The 12,330-nt window shown below is 40.5% G+C and overlaps 1 protein-coding gene across 2 annotated transcripts in view; it reads right to left on the reverse strand.

Annotated features, from left to right (window-relative positions):
* The window catches only part of ADAMTS12 (ADAM metallopeptidase with thrombospondin type 1 motif 12), a 177,115-nt gene that overhangs the window by 30,633 nt on the left and 134,152 nt on the right, over positions 1-12,330 (reverse strand). For both annotated transcript variants that reach the window (XM_082782644.1, XM_082782645.1), the window contains 2 exons: positions 8,762-9,006; positions 7,268-7,409 (listed from right to left, as the gene is read on the reverse strand). In XM_082782644.1, the coding sequence (XP_082638770.1) occupies positions 7,268-7,409; positions 8,762-9,006 (387 nt within the window). The remainder of the gene's footprint in view (positions 1-7,267; positions 7,410-8,761; positions 9,007-12,330) is intronic.

Genomic DNA, 12,330 nt, shown 5'->3' on the forward strand with positions numbered 1-12,330 from the left:
CATATGATATGTTGCTCTTACAAATGTAAATAAGCTACAGAAGAATTCTTTTGCTCTAACAATTTTTTTAGTGTCATTTCAGCTGCTATAATTCACTTTAAAACCACTATAAACCTTTGCAGAAGTATTGTTTAGAGGCTGTACATTTCCATAAAACATTTGCTGATCACTGGCGTCAATAAACGAATTTATTCACACAAACACATTTTTTATTATGAAAGTTATATGAATTTGCACAGTAGTATGAAAATCTGGAAAGTTCTGGGATAGATGCATATGTTTAAAGAAATCATTCATTCATTTTTTTTTCCTGATGACGGTGTACAGTTCCGTTCTAAAGCTGAAAGGAATTCTATATACACATATAGATGCGTATATATTTTCTTGAAAGCTGTCATCTTAAAAATATAGTAGTGCTTCAATTTAGCTGAGATATGTTGGAAGAAAGAAGGAACCTTGTGTGCAATTTTAATATGTTTTTCAAGGTCCTTAGCCAGTAAAGAAAATGAGATAGAAAAAGAAAGTTAAGCTGGGTGAATGGTTCATGAAATTAGCTTGAACCTGCCCTAAATAGAAATTTTATGCATCCGAAGCCCCATTTTTCTATTGAATATTCAAGTCTTGCTTTCAGCTATACTATTCCTCTTTGCTTTTCCTATCTAACCCGATAGATAATATGATTACCCTTTCTGTGATTAGAGAGAGTAAAATATATATAGGTATACATATAATGACACAACAAAACACAGCTGGGTTTTTCATCTTGAGCAAGTTGAACTAGAAACAGTGCAACAATAGAAAACAAGTCACCTCACACTGACCCTGGTTTACCAACTTTCACACAGGTCTTAATTTTGATTAAATCTGCTCAGAGACCACTTCTACTTCTCTGTGCCACTTCAACCATAATGCAGAAGAACTTTTCAGACAGGAGATAGAAATTTGACACACTCAGCTCCCAGTTTCTCACTTAGTTTGGAAAGAAACAAGCAAACAAAAAAAAAGCACTGGTTTGAAATCATTTGCGTCTGGATGGGTTTGAAAGAGATTAGAATCCTGTTGGCTGAACAGCCCCACCATGGCAGGTGGCTTGGAACCAGATGATCTTTCAAGGTCCCTTCCAACCCAAGCCATTCTGTGATTCTCGGTTTGGGTGAAGTTAAGGCTAAGAATGACAGAAGCAAAGGTCCTGCACCTCCAGAAGCAGACACAGAAACTGTGTGCAAAAGAGCATATCTGATAGTAAAATTCACTAGTTCGAACATTAAATTGTCACTGTTGTACATTAAATACTCTGCAAAGAATTCACTTTGGTATTTGAATGAATGACATTCAGTGAATGCACAAAGCACTCACGCAATACAAAACCAGCCTTTACATTCTTAGTGTTATAAAACTTAGACCCATAATCATGAAGGAAAACACAGTGACTGTTGTGTTTGTTTTTTTTTAATCTCAATGCTACACATTTAGTAGTACATTTCAGTTCAGGAACACCTGGAGGTAATTTAGCAAAACAGTCATGATAACAGTTGTAAAGGATTTAGAGGGCACACAACAATTAACCCCCAAACAAATCTTACAGTCAAGTCCTCTGCAAAGGTTTGAAAATTTGCCAATCACTGCTGTTATCTATGAAGAAGTACATTTCTGAAGTTGCCTAATACTCTCCCTTTGTTGCAGCTGTGCTGTGTTTTTTTCCTTCTTGTTACATTCAATGCCACTCAAAGCTAGTTCTAAAAAACATCACTATGGCCTTTTGACAAGTATAAAGTAATTTAACTTGTAATTTCTAATTGACCATTATGTAAAGACAGCATAATGGGTAGAAAGTATAATGGGTCTAGAAAAATACTCAGTGAGGCATTCAAATTAATCTTCCTATAAAAGAAGCTTAAGGGCTTTACATGCTACCTGGCTGGACAGCAGACTCTGGAGGGACAACCCTCTTGGCTAGAGGGTTGCTGTGCACAATTCAAGTTTGACAGTGAAAGAGCTTGCAGGACGCCTTCCATAATGCAGACTTTCTGACTGCAAAGCAATTCCTTTCTTTTGCCTAAAGCAAATGGCAATCAGAGATTCCAACTACCCTGCAGAGAGGACAGAGCAAAGCTTATGATTTTTATTGTATATTATCCCCCTAAGAGTTTGTCATGAATGGATTGCAATGTAATTACCAAACTATTTTCTACACGACAAATAGGTATTGTTTATTGCCAAGTATTCTTTTCCCTGCACACAGCGTTAGGTATCTTTTGTACAGAAAATATTCACAGAATCATAGAATGGGTTGGGTTGGAAGGGACCTTAAAGACCACCTAATTCCAACACCCTGGCATGGGCAGGGACACCTCCCACCAGACCAGGTTGCCCAAAGCCCCATCCAGCCTGGCCTTGAGCACTGACAGGGATGGAGCATTCACAACTTCTCTGGGCAGCCTGTGCCAGGGCCTCACTACCCTCAGAGTGAAGAATTTCCTCCTCACATCTTATCTACACCTACCCTCTTTTAGTTTAAAGACAATCCCCCCTGTCCTGTCACTCTGCTCCCCGATGAAGAGTCCCTCCCCAGCTTCCCTGTAATAAGGGACTTCACCTGACTGCCAGGACTTTTCAAATGTGATGGAGAGAGGCTTGGCAACTCCATCAGCCAGTCCCTCAGGACCCTGGGACGCAGGTCATTGGGCTCCATAAACTTGTACCTGTTCATTTTTATCAGGTGGTCTCCAACCTGCTCTTCACTTACACTGGGAGGAACTTTGCTCCCCCAGCCCTCACCTACAGGTTTAGGGACTTGCAGTGGGTTTACGTGGCAAGGTTTTGGTAGCAGGGGGCCATAGGGGTGGTTTCTGTGAGAAAGATCTAGAAGCTGTCCATGTTTGGGAAGGGCCCCATTGTTTTCCAGAGCTGAGCCAATAAGAGATGTTGTTTTGCGCCTGTATGAGAGCATATTTAAGACAGGGAAAAAAACGCTGCACCACTCAGCAGCTGAGAGAGTGTGAGGAACGGCCTTGCAGGCACCAAGGTCAGTGTAGAGGGAGGGGGAGAGGTGCTCCAGGTGCCGGAGCAGAAGTTCCCTGCAGCCTGTGGTGAGGACCATGGTGAAGCAGGATGTCCCCCTGAAGCCCATGGAGTACCACGGTGGAGCAGGGTTCCACGCTGCAGCCCATGGAGGAGACCACGGTGGAGCAGGTGGCCCTGCACCGATGGAGGCTGCCGCCTGTGGAAGACCCCTGCTGGAGCAGATTCCGGGCCGGACCTGTAGCCCGTGGAGAGGAGCCCACGCAGGAGCAGGTGACCTGGCAGGAGCTGCTGCCTGTAGGGGAGCCAGGTTGGAGCAGTTTTCTCCTGAGGGATGGACCCCGTGGTACGGACCCATATCTGGAGCAGTTCTGGAAGAGCTGCTGCCTGTGGGAAGCCCACGCCGGATCAGTTCATCAAGGACTGCATCCCGTGGGTGGGACCCCACAGCACAGGGGACGAGAGTGACCGAGAAGGAGCGGCAGAGAAGAAGTGCTGTAGACTGACCATAACCCCCATTCCCCCGTTCCCCTGCTCCTTGGGGGGAGGAGATGGAAGAAGGTGGATGGGAGGGGGAAGGTGCTTTTGGTTTCTTTCCTTTGTTTCTCACTTCTCTCGCTTGTTAGTAATGAGCAATAAATCTTACTATCTTTTTATGCTGAGTCTGTTTTGCCCGTTACAATAATTATTGCGTGATTTTCTCGTCCTTATCTCAATCCTTGAGCCCTTTTCACATATTTTCTCCCCATTCCTCTTTGAGGAGGGGGAGTGAGAGAGCGGCTGTGGTGGAGCTCGGCTGCCCACTCGAGCGGAACCACGACAGGACTGGAGAGATGTGGGAAGCCTGACTGGCAGTGAAGGTTGAGGCAAAGAACTTGCTGAGTACCTCAGCCTTCTCCATGTCTGTTGTTACCAGCTCACCCTTCTCGTTTTTCAGAGGACATAAACACTCTCCTTGTCCTTTGTTGTCTGGCAAATGTACCTACAAAAATCCCTTCTTGTTCTTTGCATCCCTTGCCAAGCTCAGCTTTATCAGTGCCTTGGCTTTCCTGATCCCATCCCTACACATCAGAACAACATCCCTGTACCCTTTCCAGGCCACATGTCCCTGCTTCCACTGCCTGTGCACACCTCATTTCGACCAGAGGGTCCTTGCCCAGCCATCCCATTCCTCTGCCCTCCCTGCTCACTTTTTACACAAGGGGTTGGAGAGTTCTCGTGGTCTAAGAAAAACATCCTTAAAGAGTTGCTATCTCTGTTCAGCTCCTTTGTCCCTAAGGACATTGATTTTTCAGACTGTATTTTTTCCCTATTAAATACTGTTACTGTGGGCTGGTCAGACTCACTCTCTCTCTGAGACTACAAAAGACAGGGGCATGTGAAGGAGATGCTAGAAAACTTAAGCACATTTACTTCTTTTCTTTCACAGTTGCAATGGAACTGGGGAAGGATATGGGCCAGAGCACAGCAATGTAGGCCCATGGTGCTATCCTGAGGCCAAGAGCCTTTCAGAAAATGTCTATAAGGAGCTTCCGCGGGGTCATTCTGAGAAGGGACAACCTCACTCTACAGAGACATTATGCATCATTGGCAATTTTTCCAGGTACAGACCCATATCCAAGGGAAATGTATCATGAGGTTAGAACTACTTTTTCTCTTAAGACAGAAGAGGCTTTCTTGGATCAGCCTGCTCTTGTGTCTCCAGTCCCATTTGTCACTCTCTAACTCTGTATTCCTCTCTTGGCTCTGCAAATAATTTGCTTGCATTGTCCTGATCTCTGTTGCTACAGAAGACTGAAGGGCTCTTGGATTTACTGCTACCATATCAACCCATGCTGATGAGAGGCCTTCAATGAATCTTTAGACAGGCCCAGGTTTGCTAAAAAAAATTCTAGGTAAGGATCAATTTCTCCCACTGACTATACCCATCAGAGTTAGTTCAATAGTTCATCTTTCTTGGCCCTCCTTTTGATCCTGAAAAACAGTTAATTTATTATTTACCAAATGATGACTGCATAAGTCCTTGAAGGTTATTTCACTACCACATTTAGTCTAAACAAATGCAACTTTTTTTATCTCCTTGATCCCCATTAAAGGTTTGTCTTCAGTAAGGGCTGTCAGGTAGCATACTGATAGCTGAAGATAATCTTCTTGCCTACTTCAACGCACTTTATCTTAGAAACCTTACGGAAATCTTTAAATGTCTGAGATCTGGCACTACAGCTTTGTTGCTGCCAATGGCATTAAATTCTGAATCTAAACAGGCTGTACATTCAGATAAAATCAATCTCATTATTCAAACCTAAAAGGTAGTTCTGTGGAAGTTGAGGAAATGTGTTGATTAATGGAGCAACATTGGGAACATTCAGTTCTGCCTTTATTTTGCCTCTCTTTCCTGAGCTCAACTTGGGGGGATCAAAACACAATACTGTGCAATTGTGTGAGAATTTCTGGTTCTACATAAACGATTACTACCATGACCATTACTTGCTAAATGAGGCAAGACTTTAGAGTTTCCATATTTCTATGCTGATGGAGCATTAACATTTTCCCAATACTCCTTCTCTGCTGATACTTCCTGTTTTTCTCATGCAGCAGAGCTCCAGGTGTTTTTTGCTGATGTGTTTGTACTCTGCTCATCCAGACATAAGCCTGCTATGTTACTTCACTGGTGTGGTGCCTTGGAGGGCCAGAGCTAACTCAGACTCACTGCCAAGGTAATACAACAGCATGTTTAGTGCACACTCAGGCAGCCCAGAGCACAGTCAGATTAAGCATCATATACCTGCAGAGAAATGAAAACAGATTGTAATATCAGAACTCCCCAGGTTCAAGTGATGTACTGAAGCTCTATGCCAGGGTTTCCTTTTTTTTTTTTTTTTTTCTAAATAGTGAGTAAGGGACAATACCCTGACTTCATTATACATTAGTAGACCACATATTTCTTCATGCCTGTTCAAACGCCTCTTATGAACATATATATCTAAGGTGAAAGAGAGCAAAGGGTCTACTAATTCCTTTCCTCCTGTCCTCGAAGGAACACAAAGAACTGAGAAGGCTTCCATGCTCTTGAACTGTTATGCACCTCTTGGTTCCCCTGTGCAGTCATACCAAGAAGTTCACTATCTTTCCTAAAACACATCATTTCTACCTATGCAGAAAACAAAGCCATGAGCTCAAGAAATACTTGTTAAGAGTCCAAAGACGGTAATGGGGGAAGCCACTTATTAAATAAAAAACCAAAAAAGCCCCATATCCTGCAGTCCTCTATTTAAGTAATCATGTGGTTGTTAGAAATCAAAGCCAAATCACACAGTTCTTTAGCCAGAAGGTAGTGCACAGGATTGTAATTTACTTAGTGAGAAACACTTCTGGGAAAAGCAGAGCAGATGTCGAATAAAAACATAATAAGCAGTCTAATAACACTTTCCCCCCCCCCTTTTTGTTATCACGTCAATTGTTACATTAAACATTATCCACAAATAGGTAACAGAGCTAAAACATACAGCATGCCATTAAGCAAAACATTTGTTTTGTACCTAACGAAAAAGCTTTCTTTTGCTAACAAGAAAGCACATGGTGCTATGTGCTGAGAGTCTCAAAAAAATAAAAAATAAAACACAATTAATATGGGGTGGCTGACCTGGGTCGGGGGGACAGCTTCTTGAGGATGGGCTGGGCATTAGTCAGTGGATGGTGAGCAACTGCATTGTGCATTACTGGCTTTGTACATTCTACTACTATTATTATCATCGGAATCATAATCATTATTATTATTACCCTTTCTTTTCTGTCCTTTCAAACTGTCTTTATTTCAACCCACCAACTTTTATTTTTTCTTCCTCCCAGTTCTCTCCCCCATCCCACTGGGAGTTGTGGTGGGGTGAGTGAACGGCTGTGTGGTGCTTGGCTGCCTGCTGGGTTAAACCACAACATGCTGGTAAGCAGGATTACTGCAAACAATACTGGCAATAAGTTAGGAGGAAAAGAAAACTAGGTTTTCATTTTTGTTCAGAGAGGTTGAGAATTTCAAGGCAGATACTACACAAAGCCACTTGCTTTAAATAGGTTTGTTAACTTATTTTATTTTAAAGCCAAAATATATTACAATGTATGCTTTCTCACTAAATGCAAGTAAAACCTTACCTCTTAAAGAAATAGAACACTGTCCAGGTAATTTAAAGCAAAAATGAAATTGGCCAGTAGCAAAGTCAAAAATTAATAGAAAAAGAAAATGAGGAATTACCTCTTCCACAGGTAACACTGCAGGCTGTCCACTCTCCATATTGCCAAAAATACTCTGGCTCTCCAATCTCATTCTCATGACTTTCTTCTTTACGTACAGTGTATTCATACTTGATTCCAGGGTTAGTCTCTTGAAAAAGCAGCTGGAGAAAGAGTGCAGCTTATTTAATTATTTATTATTATTATAATAATCTACTGGTCCAAAGCTTTCCAAGTGTGAAAACAGAAGAATCAGCAAGGTTTAAAGCAGCTACCACCAGTTCAGAAATTCAGACCAGCAAATCTTCCATTTGTGTGCTGACAGTGGTGCACACATGGGCCTTTCTAAGACACAGCTATTTGCCAGGCACTTTTGCAAGCATAGGTGGGAATAAGTGGGTCAACATAATTGGCATCCTGTTAACTGTAAGAAAAGATAATGCAGAGTCCATCCAAGGCACTGGCAAATACGCTGCTGATTAAGAGCTATTGCCAACCACCATTATAAATGGTAATAACCCTACAATATGAAAAAATTTTTAAACATATCCAGTAGATCATAAAACCACAGATTTTATTCAAATACTGCTTTATTATTTTTCAGTGTTTGTGGATTAAACAGGAAAATTCCAGTTGAGATGAGCCACCCAATAAATTCACCATTTGGCCAACAGAAGGGAGAGAAGAAAAACATTTTCAAGGGATAGAATAGTGAGGCAATGAACTTCTATTCTTCATTCTAATTGTTTCCTTGGCTTTGCTCCTGACAGTGATTGTTAAGTTACATGTTAGATGTGCCTTCTCTCCAGACATTCAAGGTGTGAAAGTGGTGCCCATCTAGCACTTATTTAATGGCATGGTGGATACACAGGCAAACAAGCCATGAAAGAAAGATATATTCACAGAACAAAGGGGCAATTTAAAAATATTGTTTTGCAGGATTAACAGAAGTTGGTTACGTTTAAGTTAGAATCTATAAAGCAATACAAGAGAAATAAAAGGTAGCAACCTTAGTATATGCTAAACAGATCCATTTTACTTACTGTAAACTATTGATCTGTCTATCTAATGCTGTACTTTGTTGCTCAGTATAAGCTGTCACTGCTGTCACTTTGCTAGCTCTCACTGTTTCCAGCCGGAAATCAGCTGCTTTTCTATGACAGTTACTTTTCCTCTGGGTCCAGTTCACATCACAGCAGTTGGTCTAAACTGGCATAAGAGACTGTGAAGTTTGGGCAAAGGACTGACCAACAACAGATGATAGGATTCCTATCCTAGTGGCCACACTGAATTATACTTGCTTTTAATAGTCAGACTCTGACATTCAGTTACGATGAATCGCCTTCTCAATCAACATGTTCATTTCTCTCCTAAATAGCTTAAGTGATTTTTGCAAGACAGCATGCTAATATTATTATCTAAAAATATACACGTTTTTCCAGCCTCAGTGTCAAAGCCCCAATACATTCCGCTGCCATCCAAACCCAGCAGGCTCTGTTAGAGATAACCTATTTACCTGAATCCATATAGATTCATTGGTGGGTCCTGGAGCAGTCAGATTTTCTAGATCACCTGTTCTGTCATACTGAAATATTGTTCCTGCCACTTTGTATTCACCATTCCACTGAATGATAAAACCTCCATTCAGGTAATATTTTTCTGGGTCTTTACTTCGCACAGCGAGGAAATTGCCTGCTTCTGCAACTTCTGTGACTCTGATTCCCCTTGCGCCTTTTGGAATTAGCCCAATATCAACATATCCTAAGAGACAAAAAAGATACAGGGAGGTGAACCACAAAAATGACATTGCATTGTACTTCAGATATTTTAAAACATCAGCTTTGTTTGAAAGTATATACAAATGTGCTATCACAAAGCTTTTATCTCAAGGTATTCTTTTCAGTTAGTTAATGGTGGGACTTCCCAAGCCAGGTTTTCCAGTATCAGTTGGGGAATATGTGATGTGTTTAGGCCATGATAGTGGCATTTAGAAGGGATATGGAGGTGAATGCTTTACTGAGCTGCACCAGATGAACTCTACTCCATTGGTAAGTGTCAACATCTTTATAAACACACCTGAGGCCTCTGGCATACTGCAATGTGAGTGCTCTGGAGAAAGGCTATGGAGTCCCAGTAGGTTAACAGCATGTTGTAGGAAAGGTCTTTTCAATTTGCAAGGAACATTTTCATCTGTCATCTGTAGATGTACATAATTTCACATCCCTTGTCTTAAGTTACTTCTCCGTGACTATTTCCCTTACATAGCTTTGCTACAAAAACCTGAAAGTCATTCAAATGCCTCAAATCACTAAGATTAGTTAAACATTATTTTAAATTACTGAGTTTTATAAGAAAGATCAACAGCTCTTCATTCATGGGCAAAAGTATCTGTAAAAAAAGGTTATTGGTATGTGCGTTAAGAATAAAGACAGTGAACCTATTACAGAATTTTGTTTGTACTTCAGGCAATACAAGAAATCAAGCTCAGTGCTTCTCATCTTAGAGGTAACTACTATTGCTACTGAATGAAAACTGTAAAAATAGGAAGTTCGCATACAGATTTGAACACAAACTCAGTTTTCTTGCTATTGCTCCTGGGTGGGCTTAAGAAATCTGATGCAAGACCAGCTCTTCAAGCAGGTGCCCTGGGAGCGTGTGCTGCAGTTTGGGTTGATTTATTTCAAGTTTGGCTACAGTATATGTATGTGGTTCCTCAGTTCTCATCACACATGGCTGAGGTCACAAATTAAGTCTGAGAATCACATCCCCTTCACCTTTCTTGTGAAATAAGCACATCATCTTTTATTACACTGACATATACCATATTGGCCAAACTTAGTGATCTTCTGAATCAATGTTATCCACATACCTGAAGTACTAATATGCCCTTTGCTGTTAAATAACTTACTGCAGTAAGTGTCCCAAAGTCTTTAACATCTGAATTTTCCTTACTGCTCTTTTATAAGGTGATATGTGTTGGTCCTACTGTCATATTTTGATAATGGTATAATGAAAAAAAATAATAAAAAAAGATCTATCTGGATCTGTCTGCTTCAGGCTCTTCCTAATTAAATTCAATATATTTTTCCTGTGAATAATGTTAAACAGAGAGAGTTTTCTCTGGTTGCCATCTTTTACAAGTTTTCTACACTGACCATGGGAATTTAAACCTTTCAGTCTTTCATAGGTGAAGGGAATAACAAAATCCTTAGGATTACTGAATAACTTCTATTATAGGAAACTAGAGGTCTAGGTCTATTATAAACAACCAAGGTCTAATGATTGTCCCAAATGTTGTATTCATTCAGTGCAGTGGAGACATATTACAAGCACAGTGTGTGATCGTGTGAATAAAGACTTGATTAGATGGCATACTCACAAGTATGCCAAATTAAAACAGCATGCAAAATCTTAATTGTATCATGTCCCAAGAGCTTGGCCTTGCAACCCTGGTGTCCTATTTCCAGCAGATTTTTTTTTTTTCTAGATGTAATTGGAATAACATTTGCTCAAAACACAAAATATAAAAACAATCAGTTTTGGTTCTAACATAAAGCCTGTATCGTCTCAAGTTTTTGCATAACAATTTGTCTGAATCACCTGCTGTTGCTCATAAACCTGATTTTAAATATATTACAGCTGTATTGTGACAGATGTTACATTTGGTCAATGTACCACACTCCTTCCCCCTAGCCCTTCCTTTTTTGACTAGCTAAATTATCTCTTGATTTCCTAGAACCTCACCCTATTTCTCAATGAATGTTATCTGCTTCTGAAAGGAAAGCTAATCAGGAAAGAGCTTTTGACTTTATCATTCAACATAATAATTTATTTTTTTGTTTAATAATGAGGTAGATGGTGTTTATATAATTGCTCCTGGTTATATGGTTCCATCTGATAACGATCTAGTAATCTGAGATTCAATAACAGTTAAAATGTCAGCTCTCTAACCTACATGCTGTGTTCATTAAATCCTGGAGCATCCAAGCTCTAGGTGCTATCATAACACCTGTGAAATGGCAACTTTCAGATGCTATTAATCTTTTCCTTTTTATTGAAAAGCTATATGCACCTAATCACAGATGAGAGCACAGTATGAATAAATTCATGCAAACCTCGTAGGCACAGCTCTACTAGGACCAAAGAGCTTGTTTCTCTTTTCCCATTGCTGTGAGACAGAAGTAATTTCACTGAGGTGGTTAGCAATGTATTGTAGATCAGATTACAATCTAGCTATTTCTCCTTATCACACCAGCGCTCATCCTGCTCTCCAGTTTGTCATATCTGTGACTTTCTCACTTTAAAATGTGAGTTCCTGATGCATGATTTTCCTATGAGCTTGTTTCTAGGCAATATCACAAGCATATTACATGGAAAACAGCACAGACTCCCCATGGTTTATCAGGTTTGTACAGTTACATACAGCCTTCTCATGGAACAGACAGAGCACTGCAGTGTATGATGGCCATGGGAAAAAAATTCTAGTTCAGAGACAGTTCCCTAAGTGAGGATCCAGAAGACCTTCCAATCTCTTGGATCCATATTTGCATGGCTATGTCCAGACTCCATCTCAAAAACACACCAGACCTCCATTTGCACTTGGATAGCAAGGGACCGTGGCAAGTGTTGATTCAGTTCCAATCAGCTTGGTCAAAGGTGACAAGCCAAAGATAAACCTTCAGGTTAAGGCAAATACAGCCACAGTTCCTTGTTTGCACATCACTATCTTAAAATTTCTTCTGCCTTTTTGTTACCCATTTATTCTACGCCTCACTTGCCACAGTCCTAAACCTATATCTGTCACATCTCAGTCTTTCTTTTACCCCAATGCTTTTCCTCATTCAGAAGCGCCATTTATTCTCCTTCCAAAGACTTTGCGTGCCTTGTCTATGGTCTGCTGTATGGAACAATAGCCCTCTGCAGCCACCACAACAATGTGAGTAATAGGAAAATCTCATCCCCTCAACAATACCCTACCATAAAAAAAAAGCAGAGTTTTATAATAATCAAAGGATAACTTGTATCTTCTTTGCCCAACTCTAGATCCTGCTTATGGTGCAATCTTTTGGCCCAATTAGTTCAGCT

Source organism: Aythya marila, assembly GCF_965140915.1.
Source record: "Aythya marila genome assembly, chromosome: Z".
NCBI lineage: Eukaryota > Metazoa > Chordata > Aves > Anseriformes > Anatidae > Aythya > Aythya marila.